The sequence below is a fragment of the Amphibalanus amphitrite genome, unplaced genomic scaffold, assembly GCF_019059575.1.
Source record: "Amphibalanus amphitrite isolate SeventyFive unplaced genomic scaffold, NRLGWU_Aamphi_draft 000120F_arrow, whole genome shotgun sequence".
Lineage (NCBI taxonomy): Eukaryota > Metazoa > Arthropoda > Thecostraca > Balanomorpha > Balanidae > Amphibalanus > Amphibalanus amphitrite.
Genome location: NW_024881615.1, coordinates 16,036 through 35,078, shown reverse-complemented (window position 1 = coordinate 35,078; position 19,043 = coordinate 16,036). Strand labels below are relative to the sequence as shown.

General features: G+C 50.4%; 2 protein-coding genes across 4 annotated transcripts; one reads left to right on the top strand and one right to left on the bottom strand.

Annotated features, from left to right (window-relative positions):
- Position 1: 1 nt before the first annotated feature.
- On the bottom strand, positions 2–11,185 carry LOC122381409 (protein PRRC1-like). 3 transcript variants are annotated; one of them, XM_043365526.1, is made up of 10 exons: positions 10,988–11,148; positions 10,245–10,369; positions 9,903–10,211; positions 9,608–9,707; positions 8,946–9,181; positions 5,099–5,104; positions 2,982–3,084; positions 2,561–2,728; positions 2,031–2,217; positions 2–1,443 (listed from the first exon to the last, which is right to left on the bottom strand). In XM_043365526.1, the coding sequence occupies exons 2-10, from the start codon at positions 10,366–10,368 to the stop codon at positions 1,333–1,335; spliced, it is 1,344 nt and encodes a 447-aa protein (XP_043221461.1). In that variant the 5' UTR covers position 10,369; positions 10,988–11,148; the 3' UTR covers positions 2–1,332. The 3 variants fall into 3 exon arrangements, with proteins under 3 accessions (XP_043221461.1, XP_043221460.1, XP_043221462.1); XM_043365525.1 differs by having other exon boundaries at positions 9,903–10,369; XM_043365527.1 differs by lacking the exon at positions 5,099–5,104 and having other exon boundaries at positions 9,903–10,369; positions 10,988–11,185.
- A 160-nt stretch (positions 11,186–11,345) lies between these two features.
- LOC122381411 (receptor-binding cancer antigen expressed on SiSo cells-like) lies at positions 11,346–18,762 on the top strand. The gene is made up of 5 exons (XM_043365529.1): positions 11,346–11,490; positions 14,292–14,458; positions 17,246–17,383; positions 17,618–17,740; positions 17,909–18,762. Exons 2-5 carry the CDS (start codon positions 14,294–14,296, stop codon positions 18,053–18,055), a joined length of 573 nt encoding a protein of 190 aa, XP_043221464.1. The 5' UTR covers positions 11,346–11,490; positions 14,292–14,293; the 3' UTR covers positions 18,056–18,762.
- Positions 18,763–19,043: the final 281 nt, after the last annotated feature.

The following is a 19,043-nucleotide window of genomic DNA, read 5'->3' as shown; positions in this document are numbered from 1 at the left end:
GTCAATCTTTTGTCTATTTATTCATAATATACATCCTTCAATAGTTCTCAACAACAGCGTACAGCCGCGCCAAAGCTCCCCGATGCATATGAACGGCACATTTCCTTGGTGCCTCAGACCCAACCTCTGCGTGCTCTGCTGGAAAATGCTTCAAACACAGCATTCCGGGAGCCTGTATGGACATTGGACACAATCGGCATGGACACACGACAGCAAGCCCTAGTGGGTTTCTCGATATAAACTAGGGAATTCGTGACATATTTGCCATAGACAGAAACAAAATACCTTGATAGCGTATTTAAGAACTGGGGGCTCGATCACATTTCCATATAACTTCCATACATTATCATTTACTCAATCAAAAATGCCAGGGATCTCAAAAATATAACTGGGAAGCAACGCAATCTTTCTTTACGAATACGCATATTTCTTACAACGCAATATTTTGCCAGTCGACCGACCACTCGCCTATCTTCGTATCAATTAGAGAGCGCTCGGGAGATCCGGTCTCCCACCTATCATTGAGATGACTGGCTGATTCGAAAAGCAGAGTCAATTTCATGGCGCTGGCTAGGCACGCGCATCCACACGCTGTCTTATCTACCAACAGTGCAACCACCCCACGCGGAAAACCACACACTGCCTAGTGCCTACCTTCAAGCACCAAGTGCATGGCATGGCTCACAAGACTTTTGCTTGGACACTTGAACTTAGTTCTGTGCTTACCTTAGAGCTACCGAGCACCTAAACCAACTGTAAGCAGATAATGCTAGCCCAGAACAACACTTTTTCGATGTTTCACTATAAGCATAAACGCCACACGTTTATCAAATACGATACTCCCAGGCACAATAAACTGTTAGTGAACAAAACGTAACGGCGCATCCGTTTATAAAATATGGAATTATTACATAAATACACTGGCACGGGATTTTCGTATCGATAGCCGGACGTGTCTTTTATGAACAGGTGCAACTGAGCATACGCAGCGATGCCGCAATATTAGATAAAAAACGTTTTAATTTCGTTTAATTTTGACACCATCAAAAAAAAAAAAAAAAAAAAAAAAACAAAACAGCATCGATAGAACTTATCGCTGACGGCACGCCCGGGCCGGACAGGCCCTGTTCGGACCTACCTCGGTCGCCGGGGAAGCCATCACACCGTTCTTGCCTGTGACCTCCGCAGAGACCGCAGGGCCCACTTCGCCGGCCGCCGCATGTGTGGTTTGTGAGCCCACACCTTCACCGGACTCTCTCCCCATCATGTCTCATGTGTGATCAGTGATCAGTCCCGGTCCGTTCGCCGGTCAGGGAGGGACGTAGTGACACCTCAGGAGCCGCGCCGCGTCCGGAACTGGTGCGCCAAACTGCGAGCCGCCGGCAGCAGCAGCTCGCGCCGCGTCAGGCCGCAGGTCACCTCGTGCCAGGCAGACGGCGCCACCTGTCGGTCAGAGAGCACAGTCAGTCGCTCGGTAGGGGCTTCGCATCCCCACATCCATTTTCTTACATAAATATACGTAGGACACTCGTGATACTCAGGCTAACACTTGTGGCCGACCGGAAATGATATAATAATTGAGCTGAACGTAGGTGTCGCTCAGTGCACGGTGGTGGCCAGACACTCTGAAGCCGCTCCCTGCTGGATCCCCCCGCAACATGTAAGCTGCTTACCGCGCTGATGCTTAAACCGAAGTCCCTGAGGTCTGACTGACCTGCAGTATCTCAGGGTAACTGACCCGCAGTATCTCATGGTTACTGACCTGTAGTATCTCAGGGTTATTGACCTGCAGTATCTCAGGATTACTGACCTGCAGTATATCATGGTTACTGACCTGCAGTGTCTCAGGGGCTACTGACCTGCAGTATCTCAGGGGCTACTGACCTGCAGTATCTCAGGGGCTACTGACCTGCAGTATCTCAGGGGCTACTGACCTGCAGTATCTCATGGTTACTGACCTGCAGTATCTCAGGGTTACTGACCTGCAGTATCTCAGGGTTACTGACCCGCAGTATTTCATGGTTACTGACCTGCAGTGTCTCGGAGGCCACCTGTCCCACGGTGAGCTGCAGGCCCGCCCAGCGCTGCGGGTGGTCGGGCGGCGTCGAGCCCTCCATGCGCTGCACCCACGCCTCCGGCACCTCGGTGGGCTGGGTGAAGACGCTCAGCGCGCTGCCGGCCGGCTCGTCCAGCAGCAGCAGCGTCATGTCGAACCACCTGGGTGAGTAGCAGGGCGGCGGGACGTCAGCGTAACGCACAGCACGTCAGCGGAGCCAAGGACAGCGCGTCAATGACGGACGGACAGACACTTCCAACAAAGGCAGACGGATACATGTTAGGTCCACTGAACTTGACACGCTAAATCCGCCGCACAGTATCGGCACAAGCATCATTGTTAAAAAAGTCCGTCTCATTTTGTTTGTTCGGTCTCATATCCCTTACAAAATATGACCTGTCGCTTCAGACACCAATGGCAAAGTGCCCTCACAATACTCCCAATCGTCTTCATCTGATTCGTCTCCCTCCCTCAGTCCCTCCGATCCTTTCCCTCAATCGTCACCTCTCCGGCTGCAGCTGGACGATGAAGCCCTCGGCAGCCACGATGGCCTGCTGGGCCGGCACCAGGCCTGAACTGCGCAGGGACTGCACGCGAGCCTCAGCGGCTGCGCGTGCCCCCTGCCAGCCCACCGGCTGAGGCACCAGACAGGGGCCCGGAGCAGGCACACCCCTGTGGGAAGGAAAGAGGTTAGTGAGCAGCTGTTACTCACCGGTGGTCGGTGTAACAACTACCAGTTCCGTAATGCGTCGCATAATCACAAGATAATTTGCAATCTAGTCCTCATATTATAATCCAACAGATTAAAGCAAAATACTGTAATCGTAAATTAATACCGTCAGGTGCTAACTGCGTAAAATCAATAGATCTCCCACCGACCCCTCCCACCAGTACCCGTCCCCCGTGTGTTTCGCCTCCGACTCACTGGACGGTGGCCTTCCCGAAGACGAGCTGGAAGGCCTCTCTGACGGCGGACACCTTGACCTCTTTGTCGGAGGCCACCACGATGTCCAGGTCACCGCCCGAGTCTGCAGGACACATACATGACGATTAGAGATCACACGGACACTAACTACTAAGCCATACAAATAATCGCATTGCGCCGTGGAAGGCAGTTAACCCTCGCCCGTAAACGGCGATCTGCCACCTTCGCCCATGCAGGGGGGGGGGGGGGTTGGTGCGACCCCCCCCTTGGCGTTTGAAAACGGAGCGTCGTAGAGCTTAGCGGAAAAGACCAACGGATTGCTCTCGCCGAGATCTCGCGATTGGTGGTATATTTTTTGGTCCTAGGTCAACATTTGACCTACTTTTGACCGGTCAAAGGTCAAATTTTCGGAAAAATAGACTTTTTCAACTTTCCGCGGCGATTGCGGCAAAACGGTGAGAGATATCGACTTGAAACCTTCACTATCGTGTTCCTTGATCAATTCTCTATCGTTTGGTATGTATTTCGTTTCCCTAGCTCTAAAAATGGCGCGTTGGGAGCGCCGGAAGTCGGCAAGGTCACAGTCGGCGGCAGAAATTCGAAAAATCAAAATTTAAATTTTTGAAATCTGATTGTATTTTTGGATTTGGAAGGTCCATTTGCTCCCTATAGAAGCTAATATTGCTGCATATTCCCATTGAGGTGACAAGAATTAGCAAAATAGTGGTTCGGGCGCTTTTCAAAAATAGTACCGGACGCTGTTCCTCTTGTGACGTCATAGCTCCGTGACCTGACCTGACCCGGTCAAGTTTCTAATACCATATGATAGCCAATACTTGCCCCAACATGCATGGGAAGTTTCATCACGATCCATCAACCGATGTTCGTACCATCGGCAGGAAACCTCGGGCGTTGGCACTCAGTTTGTGAAAATCCGGCCGGAGGCTGTTCCCTTTGTGACGTCATAACTCCGTGACCTGACATGACCCGGTCAAATTTCTTTTTATCAAAAGATGCGCAAGGTTTGCCCCATAAGGTACCCAAAAATTTGGCGGCGCTGCGCGCCGCCGTTTTTGCACTATTTCCGAAAAACCTCAGGGGGGGGGGGTTGCACCAACCCCCCCCCCCTACATGGGCGAGGGTTAATACAGCAAGGCCATGTGGCATGCTCAGAGCACCGACATTTCACACATTAGAATACCACGGATGTTTAGGGTGAAAAGCACTGAGTACTCACTGAAAACGAGATTAGGAGTTATATAGATATTCTCTAAAGGACCATACGATACAGTAAAATGTCATGTTAGTTAATGCTGCCAAAACCATAAGCAAAACTAATGTTTGTAAACATTTATATAGTGTCAGTTGATCGAAGCACAAGAAAGGGTTATCCGGTTTTCAGGCTACGTATTGGGTTGAAACATTGTCATAGAGACATAGCAGAGCAAACGTGGACCGACTGGATACCCGTGTGCCCCAGAGTGAGCCAGCGTCAGCTTTATGGCGGTGAATCAGCTGCTCGGGAAGAGATATGACGTTACCTGTCATAACTGGATGATCGGGTTTTTGAGCAAACGATACTCAACCGTTCGCAAACTGATTGCAAAATAGGAGCAATGAACAAAACATCAAGACAGAACTTTGAATGACTGCTAGTGCTGGTTTACTTGTACGTTGATTGGAGGGCAACAAATCTGTCGTCCGTCATTAAATGTATCGGTGCGTGCTGCGTTTTGCGTTGATCTTGGCACAGGCCATTGACATAAGCCCTCTTCTAATTAGAAGAAAAATCAACATGGTTACCCTAGCAGCTGACTCTTCTCCAAAGCATAGAGACGTAAATGGAAAGGGTCGCCCGGACGTAACAAAGACACAGACCCACCACCACAGACACCACCACCACCACACTGTTATAGCCCGACACACACTGCCCAGCCCAGGCGAAGATGCGCAACGAACAAAGGATAGCGATGAAAGACCCAGCGCCCCTGCTACCATCCCCACCGGCCTCAACAGCACAGCCACATGAACACACAAGCTGCACAGTCCGCAGGCGCGGCAGGCGGCCCGGTCCTACCAAATACAGACAGCACTGCCCCGAGAGGATCTCTGCTCACCACCGTCTGAGAAATAACCGAGGATAATTACAGTACAAACAGAGGACAATTACAATTGAATGCACAGGGACGATCAAAGTCAGCCAGGTCCGTTCAGAGCGAGAGGAAATTGGTGCAAGTCACAATTACTCAGTGGCGGATCTAGGATTTGAGTTTAGGGGGGGCAAACATTGCGCCGCCAGGCAAGTCGGCGAGAATTTCAAACGTCAAGTCTTAGGAACAAAAAAAAAAAAAAAAAAACGAGCTACCCCTATTTTTCTCCTCGGATTTCGGGATTTTTTTTTATTTTTTACATTTTTGTCAATCCGGCCAAGCCAGGGCAGCGCAAAAAAAAATTTGCAGCCACCCTGACTCCGGGAGATAGTTAGAGAATAGCTCACCGGCGCTATGGACGGTCCGTCCTCTACCTCCCGCATCACCTCGGCAAGACCTCGTCCGAAAGGTCCGCCCGCGCCGGTTCTCAAGGGCTTCTGTATCCGGAGACCGATAAGGGTCGCAGCAGCAGGTTCATGTGTAAATGCCCACGACCAAAGGCCACATCAGCGTACCTGCGATACTATACGCAGTCAGGGTTGCCACGTAGTTAAACGTATTAACAGTTGTTTCCGGTAATAGAAAATGAGATCAGTCGATTAAGAATCCCAACAAGAAATAGACGAAGAACAGCGCATTTGTTTTCGGTCCTGCATTTATTGATACAATTACAATGAACATTCCTTAACTTTGGGACTAAACTTCGCGAGCTAGCAAAATTATACAATAAGTGTCAGGGGCCCGGGAACGATTTTGAAGTTGGGGGGGGGGGGGGGGGCGAGCCTAAAATACCTGACATGATGCATAATATGAAGCAGTGGCGTAGCTAGGGGTATAAGGGGGACACGTAACCCCCCCCCCCCCCATCGGGTTCAAAGGGACCCTCGGGTCCGAGAGGCCCTGCGGCGCCATTTGACTGCTGAGGGTTAACGATGGCCATATTTCGACTCAGAAGGGCCCCATGGGGCTTGTTAGAGCACCCCATGGGCCCTAAATAACCACACTAAGATCTCCATAAGGGCCCACGCCGGCTTCTGAGGGCCCTTTGCAGACTCGGGCCCCTCGGTGGTCTCCAAAGGCCCGTTACTGGCCTCTGAGAGTTCTTACCGGCCTATGAGGGGCCAGTTCTAGGGGCATTTTCCGCCTGTGATGGTCACATACTTATTTTTCTGAGGGCCCCATAACGGCAACTGTGGGGGCCCTCATCGGCGCCTATGAGGGCCCACACCAGTGTCTCTGAGCGTGCCCCACAGGCGTCTGACAATACCATGCCGGTCTCTAAGGACCCCACAAGACTTCTTCTGCCGGCCTAAGGGCCCCTTGCCGATCACTGAGAACCCCCTGCCGGCTTGTAGAGGGTTCGCGTCAGCAGCTCAAAAGACCCCCACACCCGTCTGTAACGGCTCCACACCAGCGTCGAGGGCCCACAGCAACGCCTGTAAGGACACTCACCGGCGCCTCTGAGAGAATCACACTAGCACCTCTGAGCGCCCACACCGGCACCTGCATGGCGGCCCCACACCAGGACCTGGCTCTGAGGGCCCTACGTCGGTGATTCTGAGGGTGTTATCGATAACCGAAGGCACCACACAAGCCCTTATGTGTCGCTGAGCTTTAATCCCATACCGGCCTTCCGAGGGCGCTACGTCAGTGCACTCATTGTCCCACATCCCTCCCTCACACCCGGAGCGAGTAAACTGTGTTATACCTAGGTATAGCAACGATTTTACCACCGTTGTACGTTATGTATTTCTCAAAGTTGACTCAAAATGGTCCAGTATAAAATTTGGCATGCTAAACTTATGGCCAAGGCCAGGCCCAAACCAAAGCGGGATGACAATAGCAGATGTTGTCAAATCGATACTGTATCAGCCGAAACCATTCAGATGGCAAGAAAAAGGCCGTGTGTTGATGTTTAAATGTATACCTAAAGGAAACAAGAAGGAAATAAGTCCGAAAAAGGGAGGAATGATCCTTTCACGCTGCCTCAATGTTGAGGGGGCGTCGCCCCCTCGGCTCTCAAGTTGGGGGGGCAAGCGCCCCCGCTGCCCCCCCCTGTTCCCGGGTCTATGATAAGTGTTACTTTCGAGAGGAGATAAACGATGCTTCTACAGACTGCATAGGACCACAGCGCAACAGCCAACGGAATCACACTGAACAGTGTTAAGTTCCCACAACATACTGAGCTTCTCCAACACCTCGCAAACCAAAAGCTCTGACTGAGCCTTTCTGTGTTTGTCCCCGTTAGATAACGGTATGGCTCATGAAAAAGCCGCGATTGGTAATCTGGTAAAGTTGGTTCTGCGACACCTGAGCGAATGTCATTTCAGCGAACGACATTTGAGCGAAACATTTTCAGCGATTATCAATTTAAGCGATTGGCTTTTTCAGCGATTGTCAAGTCGGCGAATTCAGTCACAGCGATTATCAACTTAAGCGAGGACCAGAATCAGCGAAACCAGATTGAGCGAATATATGGTCAGTGGGAGACCAATTGGGCGATGCAGTTACAGCGAATGACCGAACGCGACGAAAGTCAATCATTTGCTACTTTTCGGAAATTATTGCACCACTTTACGCATCATTTGAATTTTGAGGACACATATGTACATCGGACGACCAACAAGGGGTGCATGGGAGGGAAAGGAGGCGGGCAAAATTTGAATTGAAAATGCGGAACGTGAGAGGTAGGGCGACGGAAGGAATGCCAAAGACCAATAATAAACTAGAGAGATGGCACAGGGGAATCCAGTCTATGTTTCAGGGACCTCGCCCAAATATCTGGACATTCGTACGGTGCTTGGGGCAAGAACAAATTTTACAACATGGGGAACTGATCCAAATTCAAGCGGGGCAATTTCGCGAAAAAAGCAAAAGCAATATTGATCTCTGAACAAACGTTTGGTCACCATTATTGACAAAGAGCAGGGGGTGGGGGAAATTGAACCGTTGGAATTTTTGACAAATGTAGCATTAAATTTGGAGCTCAATGTCTGACCTTTGAACGCGCGACATCCGCCATCCAGTTCCGGATAACCATGAGAAATTCCGGAAACATTCGTACGGATACGCTCGCAAAGAAAAAAATCCACCGTTACAGGACGATGAAATGTTTCGCTGAACTGACAGTCGCTCAAAGTGTAGTCGACGAAATAGATGTCGCTGAAACATAGCTTTCGCTGAAATTGATAATCGCTATATTTGACAATCGATGAACTTGATGATCGCTGAATTGCCATTCGCTGAAAATGGTTCGCTCAAATGACGTTCGCTCAAATGACATTCGCTAAAGTCGCTCGCACCGTGGTAATCTTCTTTACGTTATTCCTCTCAGAAACCTATCTCGCACTTGTTCTCAAAGGCACGCAGTACACCGTTCTTTCTGGCCATCACTGAGTGACACAGCGACTTTCATGGGGCGGAGGACTTTTTATCAGCTCACAACTTAATATCATGAATATGACAACCTTCTAGTCCTCCATTTATTTCAGATTTTCTTTTCAAACACCATATTTTTAGTATTCAAGTTGTAGTTTTTTAGGGGGGGCAAAAAGATATGTTTGCCCAGAGGTTTTCCGTTTAGGGGGGGGGCAATTGCCCATTTTGCCCCAACGTAGATCCGCCACTGCAATTACTACGTGGTCATCGAACAGCGCAGTCGGCGGTGATTAAAAGGGTCAGACGCTGAACATTTATTATAATCCAGGCTAGTGTCGACCGGTAAATCAAGAACGGTTGAACATCAAATAAGTCGTAACGCATTAAAAAGCGGATGAACATTCCTATATCATCCTTCACTTCGTTCAGAACTTACATATGATGTCGCGCATCTGCGGGTCCAGCGTGGTGATCATAGAGTCCATGGAGGTGCGCGCGCGCTCGGCCACCTTGCTCAGCACGTCGCTCTTCTGGACCGTGTCTTTGATCCAGCCAAGCCACCCCTCGCCGTGCGCCCCGCCTCCGCCAGCGGGGTCTGCAGCCCCCGCGTACGAGTACGGCGTCTGGGCGTAGTCGACGGTGGCGCCGCCAGCGGACGACATCGGCATCACACTGACGGCGGAGGTCAAAGTATGAGATATAGCATGGTTGGTCTGGTGCAGTTATCAAGCTAGGCCTTCGGGTGGATAGTTAGGCTACCCTGAATCATAATCACATCTTAAGTTTGATTATTCACAGTCAGTTTGAGCCGTCATTTATACGAAGAAATGAATGCGTCATTATGCATATGATCCGCATGAAGTGCATTTAATCCGTGACATAACTTTGTCACGTCAATTTTTATCACTTTATCAATGCCAATTCAACTCATGATAGCAAATCCTTAGACATATCAAAATCACGGATTTCAAAATATTTCAATATCCAGAACCACAACCTGTTCAATCATCACATCCCCACACTTTGATCTTAGCCATGAGTCACTCCAATGCAGCCCAGTGGCTGGCTTGCGTGTACCACACATCGGTCACCACTGACCTGACGCCGCCCAGCTGAGAGTCGGGCATCGGAGGCGCCCCGGTCACTGCTCCCGTCTGGTAGAGCGGGGCGGGGCCCGCGCCGCCCGTCGTTGGCAGCTCTGAAACGAACATACTTCCGCTTAGGAAAATGACCAGCTGAAATTTGATATGGATGAATGAACACTGAACGTAGTATTAAGAGGCAGCATCAAGATGCTTCAGCTATTTAAAAGCATAATGGTACCTGTCATAGACCGATTGTGGCATAATCTTGAAGCAAAAGCTCGAGTCTTCTTACAGGTCAGTGAACATACCTGGCGGCGCCACGTAGCGCGGCCGGGAAATATGACCGGCGTACGAGAGCGGCACGTGGTGGCCGGTGCCGGTGGGCGGTGGTGGCGGCGGGCCAGTGGTCGGCGGCGGACCTCCCACCGGCGGCACGGGCACCGTACCGGCTGGCTGCAGCGATGGCAGCGGCGGCACCGACTCGTTCAGAGCCATCATGCCCGTCGGGATGGTGCGCAGCGGCGGCGGGTGGGCACTGCCTGCGGGTGGGGCCACGCCCACTGGCGGTGGCGGCATGGCAGAGGCTGCCGGTGGTGGCCGCAAGGAGCCCGCAGCAGGCAGTGCGGAGCTAGCAGTGGGCGGGGCAGCAGAGGTGACAGCTGCAGCTGCGCCAGCTGGTGGCGCCACTGCTTCAGAAGCTGGTGGCGGCAAAGGAGCTGCCACAAATGATGGCAGCACAGCTGGTGGGGGCACATTGGAGAGAGGGTTGGACATCCTGAAATAAATCAATACAGCAGTCAATATAAGATACTTCAAATAATGAAAAGGGAAAAGTAGAGACACCAGCAGACAGCAGTAGGTACATGTCACACACATTGACATGTCCTTAACTAGTGAAGCCCACTGCAACTTTCAGCCCCTAGACCTCCTGAGACCAGAATACAAAATATGGTAGGTGCCTAGGTACGTAAGATGCAATCATATCAATGTCGGGTGCTAACTGGAACACTTGGACTTTTTACAGTGTGGGGCAGCTTTCTTCAGTGTTACACATTGACATGTTTGGAATAAGAGCATAGCAGGGGAGGCCCAAACTGCAAACATTAGTGAAAGGTGACACACGTACCCACGGCAGGTGAAATAGTTATCAACTATTGAGGTGCAATAGTTATCAGAGTAAGCAAGTAGGTAATGCCTTCATATTTGCACTATGGACAAACATAATCTTGAAATACTGTGGAACTTCATGTAATTCTTAAGTCAACGTAGGACCTATCTACATACATATACGTACCTACCAACCTACCTACTTCCCTAAGTTAGCTTAAGTTAGCCACTATTAGGAAATTCAAAATGTCATAGAGTAAGGAAGCGAGCTATAAATTAAACCCACCTGCTTGACCTGCTGCTTTAAATTTTTCAGATTGAGATAACTTCTCTTCTGTCGCATCCAAGTGTACGTTGATGTACTCTATAGATGGCCTTGGATGTACTATTGGCACCAAAATCCTAATGGAAAAAGGCAAAGCACGATGTGGGAAAAAGGATGGGAAAAAGTGTTGACGTGGGTCACCAAGGGAAAAACCGGAAAAACAACAATTCCTGTTTGAAAATTAGATGCCCAGCTACATTTGTGCATTTCAATTGGTAATTTGAAAATATGCGCAAGGTGATTTGCTATTTTCCGCTTACGCAAGCGTCACTTTGATAAGAAAACACAGAAACAAATATTTCCAGTAATGACGCTTCTTGGACAACTAATGCGCACTCCGACGGAGACTGCTTCTGTTTTTCTTTTTTCCATTTTCAAGGCCATTTTTCTTTGCATTGGAGAAGCTCACTGGGACACTGTTGCAAAGTTGCAGTAATTAACTAACAAGTTTGACTGGGCATAAGGTAAGCATTCATTAACCCTATTCCTGGCGGGGGGGGGCCTCAGGAGCCCCCCCCTGAGGTTTTTTGGTTATTTCTCCCAAACGCGTTGAGCTAGGAAGCTCAAATTTTCTGACTTTTCCTAAAAGGCTTCTACGCAACATGTCTGAAAATTTTGAGTTGATCTGACCTCAGGTCAGGTCACCAGAGGCGGTTTGGTGACCCTACCTCAGAAAAGTTTGCAATCACGCCAGAGCTAGAGTTTTTGACCGATCAATTTCTTCTCTTCAGGCTTTAGTTAGGGTACCAGTATGTGCACTTTGTATATCTCGGAATTTTGATATCGGTGACCTAAGGTCAGGTCAGTTTCGCGACCTCCCCATTATAAGTCAATGGGGGAAAAATCAACTTCCTGTTTTTACCACTAAAACGGGTCGGAATGGCCCCATATACCATACATGACTTCATATACGATCAACCTTCACTACCTTGAGGTCTGTTTTGCTGTTGGGCAGCTGTGAGGTCATGTGATGTCATCAAAGGTCACCAAAGGTTTTTGGCCAATACCTCCGTACAGGAACAAGATACAGACGCGTGGATGGTCTCATTGTGTTCAGCTCGTCAAGACGCATCGAATGATATACATGATGACCTCGAGGTCACGTGACCTGAGGTCAACCTTTGACCTTGACCTTTCGAGGTCAACATATATATCATTCGATGCGGATTGACGAGAGGATCACGATGATGCCCTTAGTTTGTTCCTATCTTGACTAATTCGAAAGTTATTCGAGAAAAACTCTCCCTATCTAGCGCCGCCATTTTGACTTTTTCGACCCCTGTGATGTCATCTTTGACCTGACCTGAAAATGACCTTAGTAAAAATTGTAGATCTTGACCGTGCGTATCCGATGCCGTTTACCGTTTGTCGCTGCGATGTGTAGTTTTTGAGATCTGAAGGGGGGGGCCGAATCGGCCCCCCCGCCAGTTTCTTGTCCCGGCGGAGCCCGCCAGGAATAGGGTTAATGGTATACATTCTATGACTATATCTTTGAAAGCTGGTTGCCTTTTTCAAGTTTGTACCTATCACTATCATAGCTATGGATCTCGGCAGAGTCAGTAGAGTAGGTAATATTAAAATGCAGTTCGTTGTTGAAGAGTTAGGGTGCGCTAAAAATGAAGTTCACTATTTGGACAATTTCATGACAGTAGTATTTGTCGCCTAGTTGGTGAGCCTGACGCAGTTATAAATAGCTGAGTTCAGATATTTTGATCGTCTAATTCTTGTCTCAGTCTAGGCTGTTTAACTTTAGCTTTATATAACATTAATTAAATTAATCAGCATGCAGTGTTTAATCATTGACCTAACTTTGTCCACTCAAGAGAAGAATAAACTAGCTGACCCCCCACCCAAATTCTGCACTGTATACCTATTGTATATATGAGGGTGAAGTGCCGTCACAGTCAAGTCCCTCTTACCTTAACCTGCCTCACCTGCTAACAGCTGAGTGGGACTGTTGGTATTTTCTATTATGCAAGCAAATTAAAAAATTAAAAAAACCTTCATTGGTAATTGTTTAATCTCCAGCACATCATTGTAAATAAGAGAGAAGGTAAAAGAAAACATAAAAATGAATGGGGGCATTAGTACATAGTGTATGTAAGACACAGTGTACAAAGTACATAGTGGGGGCATTGGATTTACCTGTAACCAATGTCCCGGAGTCTTGCCTGCACCTCCTGGAAGTCATGGGACACACTACACACTACACAGTGTATGGTAATTGGTAGGTACCCAATTTTAGGTGTCAGGTCTACCAATGACCTCCAAATTTAGTTGAAGAACTGAAAGTTTGTTTTTTTTTTCTTGGCACTAACTTGCAAAATTGGTCTGGGCCATATCTGGTTTTACCCTGGCTAGCTCTGGCACATACTCCGGCCAAAGTACGGGCAAGGTCTAGAGCTCTAACTGGAGGTGACACTTTATCTTGGAGTCGCCCGCATCAGCCGCGCCGCACCGCAACCGTACTCTAGCCACAGTAAGCCAGAACAGCTACGAGGCAGCCGAACCTGGCCTTAGCACGCCGTGGCAGGGAGCCGGACCTGTGCCGGAGTTGGCGGTCCGAAACCATACCAACCCGGAGCGTTACGGCAAAGACTGGCCAACCGGAATAGAGCCATATCGACCCTGTTCCGATGGCGTTCCGTTTACACCGGCCCAAATCTGGCGTTATATCTGAGTTGCCGGGGCAAAACGGACTTGAGCCAAACCAAATTGGTAGCTGGGTGAGTAGAGCAGCCATGTCAAATGCTATACTTTGTGACGGGGAAAGTCAATTGGGTATGTAAACATCTGGTCCGCGCAGGCTAACAGCGTTGGCTTTGCTGATAAATGGCGAGTCTCCATTTTTCTTTTCATGGTTTACCTGGGACTCAGTTGGCACACATCCTTACTTTCAATGGGTACCTACCTACCTGCATTGTATTCATGCTTCGTTTTTCATTGCATGGTGATAATTTCCTCATTTGAAGTTTGAAGAAGCGACGAGGCCCCCAAAGAGCAAAGCGTCGTGAAGATATTTTCCTGTCGGACGAGAATTTTACACCGTCGGCCGTAAAAAGTGGCTCTACACTTCCAATTATGCATGCAAGGCGGAAAAACGCACTACTGTCGCCTATGTTTGGTATAATACCGGAGCTCCTTGGTACTCCACAATACCCTCATCAAAGCAATGTTTTAGTACTGCAATGTTGGGCGAGTGACTAAGGAGTGTAGCCCGACCGCTGCCAGTGCGGCCGTGGGTAACACGAGCGTCCCGTTCCAGAGATGGGCCTGCCGCGCCTGGTGTGGATCCGCGTGAAGGCGGCGCTGGCCTGCCTGTGGGCGCTGGTCGGCCGCGCCTTCTGCTGCTTCAAGCGGCGCAGGAAGCTCTCCAACGTGGGTCTGCCCATCTCCGTGGACGTCCAGTCGGTGCCCGTGGCTCAACAGGAGGTAGGTCCGGTCGGTGCCCCTGTGTACCCAGCCAGTGGTAGGTCCGGTCCAGTGTATATGGTCCAGCCGGTGCCCGGGACCCAGTCGGAGGTAGGTCCGGTCGTGGCTCAGCCCCGTATGTCCCCGGACCTCGTATGTATGTATGTATTGTATGTATTTACGATCGTGGGCGATCCACACATGGCGTGGCGATTACTGCCCCTCGACCGCCGCCGTCACATAATCGGAGGAAAACCGGACACATAGCCGGAAGCAGACTCAGTCACTAGTTCGTTACATGCTGGAGCACACCATTGATGGGGTGAATCATGAGTTCATCTTTTCATTTGATCTCAATTTTTGTTGTTGCGATGAGCGGAGATGATAGTTAGCTTCACAAGCTTTTTTCTCTGTTAAAGGTCCCCAACTTTATTATTGCCTACGGAGTGGTACACATAGTACGCTGACCGTCTGGAGGTGTCATAAGCTTCAACACACGTTTCGGTGGCATTGTCGTTTAAAGAAATCATCTCTGGTCTGGTAAATCGCCAGGATTTTTTTTTCTTCAATAAATGCCGGTCAACGTCTAGAATAAATCGTGTAAATCGAAGACCATAAAAACGGAGGTCACGAGTAAGTCTTCATCTAAGCCGTTTTGTCGAGGTTGTCTGTGACATTGTTCCATTGAAATAATTACAGATATTTGACCTTTCTTTTGCTGGATAGATATTCAGATATTTTGCAAATTGAATTGTATTTTTTAAACTAAAAGCTTTTTCGTTTTATTCCGCCGCGAGTTTTGGAGCGCGTCGTCAAAAAGCTGCATTGCGCAAGAAGTTTCCGTCCAGAAAGCTCTGCTGCGTCGCGCTGGTGTCGAATTTGTGGCGGTCGCACCGGTGCTGTGTCCGGCGGCGCCAGATGTCTGCCGAGCCGCAGGCCCCGCCGCCGCTGCTGGAGGGTCGGCTCGTGTTCGACCACAGCTCAGAGGCGGACTCTGCGGTGGCCGACCTGCTGCACGACGAGCTGTTTCCGTCGGAGCCGGTGGACGAGCGCCGGCCGCTCTACGCCCACCGGCCCGGCGCCGAGTCCCCGGCCTCAGACGGCAGCACCGGCTCAGACGGGGAGCAGGAGGGAGGCGGCGGCAGGGGCGCTGCCGTCTCCGCCGAGCCGTGGGTGGAGGAGGCCACTGATATGGCGCCGCTCGGGGACGAGCTGCAGCACGAGCATGACGAGGAGCCACTGTGCGCCGCGGCGCTGCACGTGCTCGACCGACGCCGGGTGATTCGGGAGCGGTTCGCGCGGCGACAAGCTGCCGTACGCGAGCTGCAGCGGCGCTGCGGCCAGCGGCCGGCGCGCGGCGCGCCCGCCTGGAGCCCGCCGGTGCTGGTGTACCGTCCGCCGCCGCTGCCGGCCGTGCAGCGCCGTCTGCTGGAGCCCGGAGAGCTGGCCGACACGGTCCCCGAGCCGGCCAGTCACACCCGCCGGCAGATAGCCGAGTTCTGCCGCCGACACCTGGGACCCGAGGGGGCGGACGACACGCCCCGGTAGATGACCGGAAGGAGATGCGAGCGACAATAAAGACAGATTGAAGTAATGGCATGCTGTAATTGGATAGTACATGGCACATGTCAACACTGATGATATATTGGACAGGTTTTAACCGGCTGATGGCTTGCTTGTTCCGGAATTTCGTGGTTTCCGGCCGCTGAGTTTCTTGGACTTATAGATCGATGAACGGGATCCAGTCTCTGAACGGGTTTACACCGTTACGTCCATTGGTCCCCTGGTTTTAGTCGTGATCGGTGGTTTTGTGTTTAATTGCCATTCATAGCGGTCTTTTACTTGCGAGCAGGCATCGGTAGGATTGTGATTGCAGGATTGCAAAATCCTGATTGCATTCCTTTTTGGTGGATTGCACCTGGATTTGAAATCCATTCCAAAAAAACAGGATTTGATTGCGGATTGGATTGCATCATACTTCCAATTTTTGCAGTCCCTCCGGATTGTGTTTGATTAGTGCTTTGAAATGGTTTGTTGCGATTGAAAATTATGAGATCGGCTTCATCGGCTTAATGTACTTTGCTATCAAGGGCTTTACATCGAAACTTGAAATAATTTAAACGCTCAAAATAATATACGCTGATGAACTACATAGGAAGGGCAAAATTACTTATTTGAGGGCGAGTTTTAAAAATATAAAACTGGTTGGGTAGAGGTTTAAATGTGGGAGTGTTTGAGGCAAAAAATATTCCCCATAAAATACCTGTGCCTTAGATAGGAATTACTCGCAAGACTAGGTACTAGAAATGGGTGATATGGGGATGGAGGATTCGGCCCTATGCCCCCCTCCCTCCCTCAGATCCACTAGTGCACATAATAATACAACAGGATTGCAAAAAAGGATTGCTGATTTGATCACAATCCAAGTGAAAAAAGGGGATTGCGGGTAGGAATGCAATCCACTTCGGCACTAGGAATGTGGATTGGGAATGCAATCCTTTCAAAAAGGATTTTTCCGATGCCTGCTTGCGAGTTATAGTGACAACGTAGGTATGTCTTTCTTATGTAGTTCTTCCGAAATAAAGAAAATCTGTGTAACTCGTTTTTCACTTGGAATATCCTTTACTTCCGGCGAAACAGCTGTTTGCTAACTAAGGAAAACGTACTGTTCAACTTCAACCGGCTTCTCCTTAAGCTATTCTGCTGTAATATGGAACAAGTAGCTTTATCCATTAGACGAATTGTGTATCTCACTATTTTAACAGTTCCGTCGGTTTTGACATCCTCCTGTGTCTACCTAACTAACAGGAGGACACGGCTGTCACCTGGAGCTGGGAGGATCAGCCCACATCCGTAGTCACTGTTCAGGACAAGATCCGCGCCTACCGCGACTCGAGGGCGCGCGTCTCCGAGTCGGAGCCGGCACCGGAGCCGGACTTCTTCTCGGTAAGTCCAGTTTGACCTAGCCGCCCCTTTCTCGGTGTTTCAGTCGTCGGAACCCGGATTTTCAGCAACTCCACCCTAGTGATAATTATTTGGCATTTAGCCCGGACTCGGAGCGATTTTTGAGGAGACATTTTCACTCGCTTTCGATGCTTAATTACCTGGCATTTGAGCAAACGTTTTCTTTACTCTCTCATATTCCTCCGTGTGACCGGTGTGCCGGTGACTGTTTTCCAGGACATGGCCCCGACGATCCGCCGCTCTCAGAAGGTGCTGGTGGCGCCCCAGGATGAGCCTCAGACGGCTCCCGGTGGCTTCTCCTCGCGTCTGGCCTACACGGACACCGCACTGGAGCCGCAGGTAACTCGGGGTGCGGACATTGGAGTGCTGTGCCTACCTTACTTGGCGGCTTAAATGGTTGCCTCTATTTACTGTCACACGCTCTGGTTTAGTTGGGCCGACGCCTGTGAGTGCTGGTCTGCCCTGTCGGCTGTCCGTGGTACTGACGCTTCCCTCTCCGTCCGCCAGGGGGCGGAGCTGACTGACCTGGAGGAGCCCAGCGCCTGGGAGGCGGACGACATCAACCCTGACGCCCTGGAGAACCACCAGAGGGCACTGCGCCACCAGCAGCTGCAGCAGAAGCGGGAGCGGCGGGGCGCGCCGCCGGTCCGGTGACCGGAGACCGGGTCACGGCCACAGGTCACCGCGCCGGGTCATCGGACGGGACCGAGCCGTCGGCAGGTGACCTGACGGAGGGTCACGACCGAGGGTCACCCGACCCGGGAGGGTCCATCGAGGCCACTCGTAGATAGCTGACACAGTCCATCGAAAGCGGACCACACAGACGCTCCTCGCGCGGCCTGCATTCCTCTGTAGCGCGTGAACTGAGCTTTGGACGACTGCGAGGCGCCGGCGGATAGTGGACCACCGATGGCTCGTCGGGACGGCGTTTGGCGCCCGGGTGTGAAGTAGTCGGCTGATCGGGCGCAGGGTGTGGACAGAGTGAAATGTGCGACGTTTGGTGCGCGGAATTGGCTTGGAATGTAGCGAGAATGGAGGCGCCGGCGGCGCTCAGAATATGTGACGCTTGTTCGTGGTTCTCGTGGTGTTAGTGTCGCCACCGATAATGTTTAATGTTTTTGCACCGTTGCTTTGTCGTGTTGCAGGTGGTGTGTTGTTTTAGTCATCTGCCGACGATTTGGTGATCAAATGAGGGATTTCAGTGATTTCCGAGACGTGAGATGGTTGTGCCGACTGCCGCCCCGCGGTGGTGTTCTCTAATTCAGCCGCTGTGGGGATAAACAGCTACTGTGTAGTCAGATGTGAATGTGATCGTAACAATGGGGCTCATATATTACAATACAGACGATTGGTATCAGAAACTATTAATTGTAGTGCTGCGAAGATTTCTTTTTATCGTTTCTGTTGCACAATTGTTGTTAATAGATGCAATTCTGGGTGAATCGGGCCGGGGTGTCCGACTCATGCTAGTGTGTTGATTGAGGCTGTCATTCATTTGTGAACTGCTGAATTGCTAGCCGAAAGGAGGATCTATGGTTAGTGGAGACAGAAGCTCGCTGTTCCTGTTACGTGAGTTGGGTGCATTGTAGGTGTCGGTAGTTAGGGGAGGGGAACGTGTTAGGGGAGGGGAAAGACGTGTTAC

Bases quoted from the DNA above. Each gene is read 5' to 3' on its own strand.
- LOC122381411 (XM_043365529.1), top strand. From the start codon at position 14,294: ATGGGCCTGCCGCGCCTGGTGTGGATCCGCGTGAAGGCGGCGCTGGCC. The intron at 14,459-17,245 runs GTAGGTCCGGTC...CCTAACTAACAG, and splicing joins TGCCCGTGGCTCAACAGGAG to GAGGACACGGCTGTCACCTG. The intron at 17,384-17,617 runs GTAAGTCCAGTT...ACTGTTTTCCAG, and splicing joins CGGAGCCGGACTTCTTCTCG to GACATGGCCCCGACGATCCG.
- LOC122381409 (XM_043365525.1), bottom strand. From the start codon at position 10,368: ATGTCCAACCCTCTCTCCAATGTGCCCCCACCAGCTGTGCTGCCATCA. The intron at 9,182-9,607 runs GTCAGTGGTGAC...CTCCGCCGTCAG, and splicing joins TCTCAGCTGGGCGGCGTCAG to TGTGATGCCGATGTCGTCCG. The intron at 2,218-2,560 runs GTGACGATTGAG...CTACTCACCCAG, and splicing joins GTCCAGCTGCAGCCGGAGAG to GTGGTTCGACATGACGCTGC.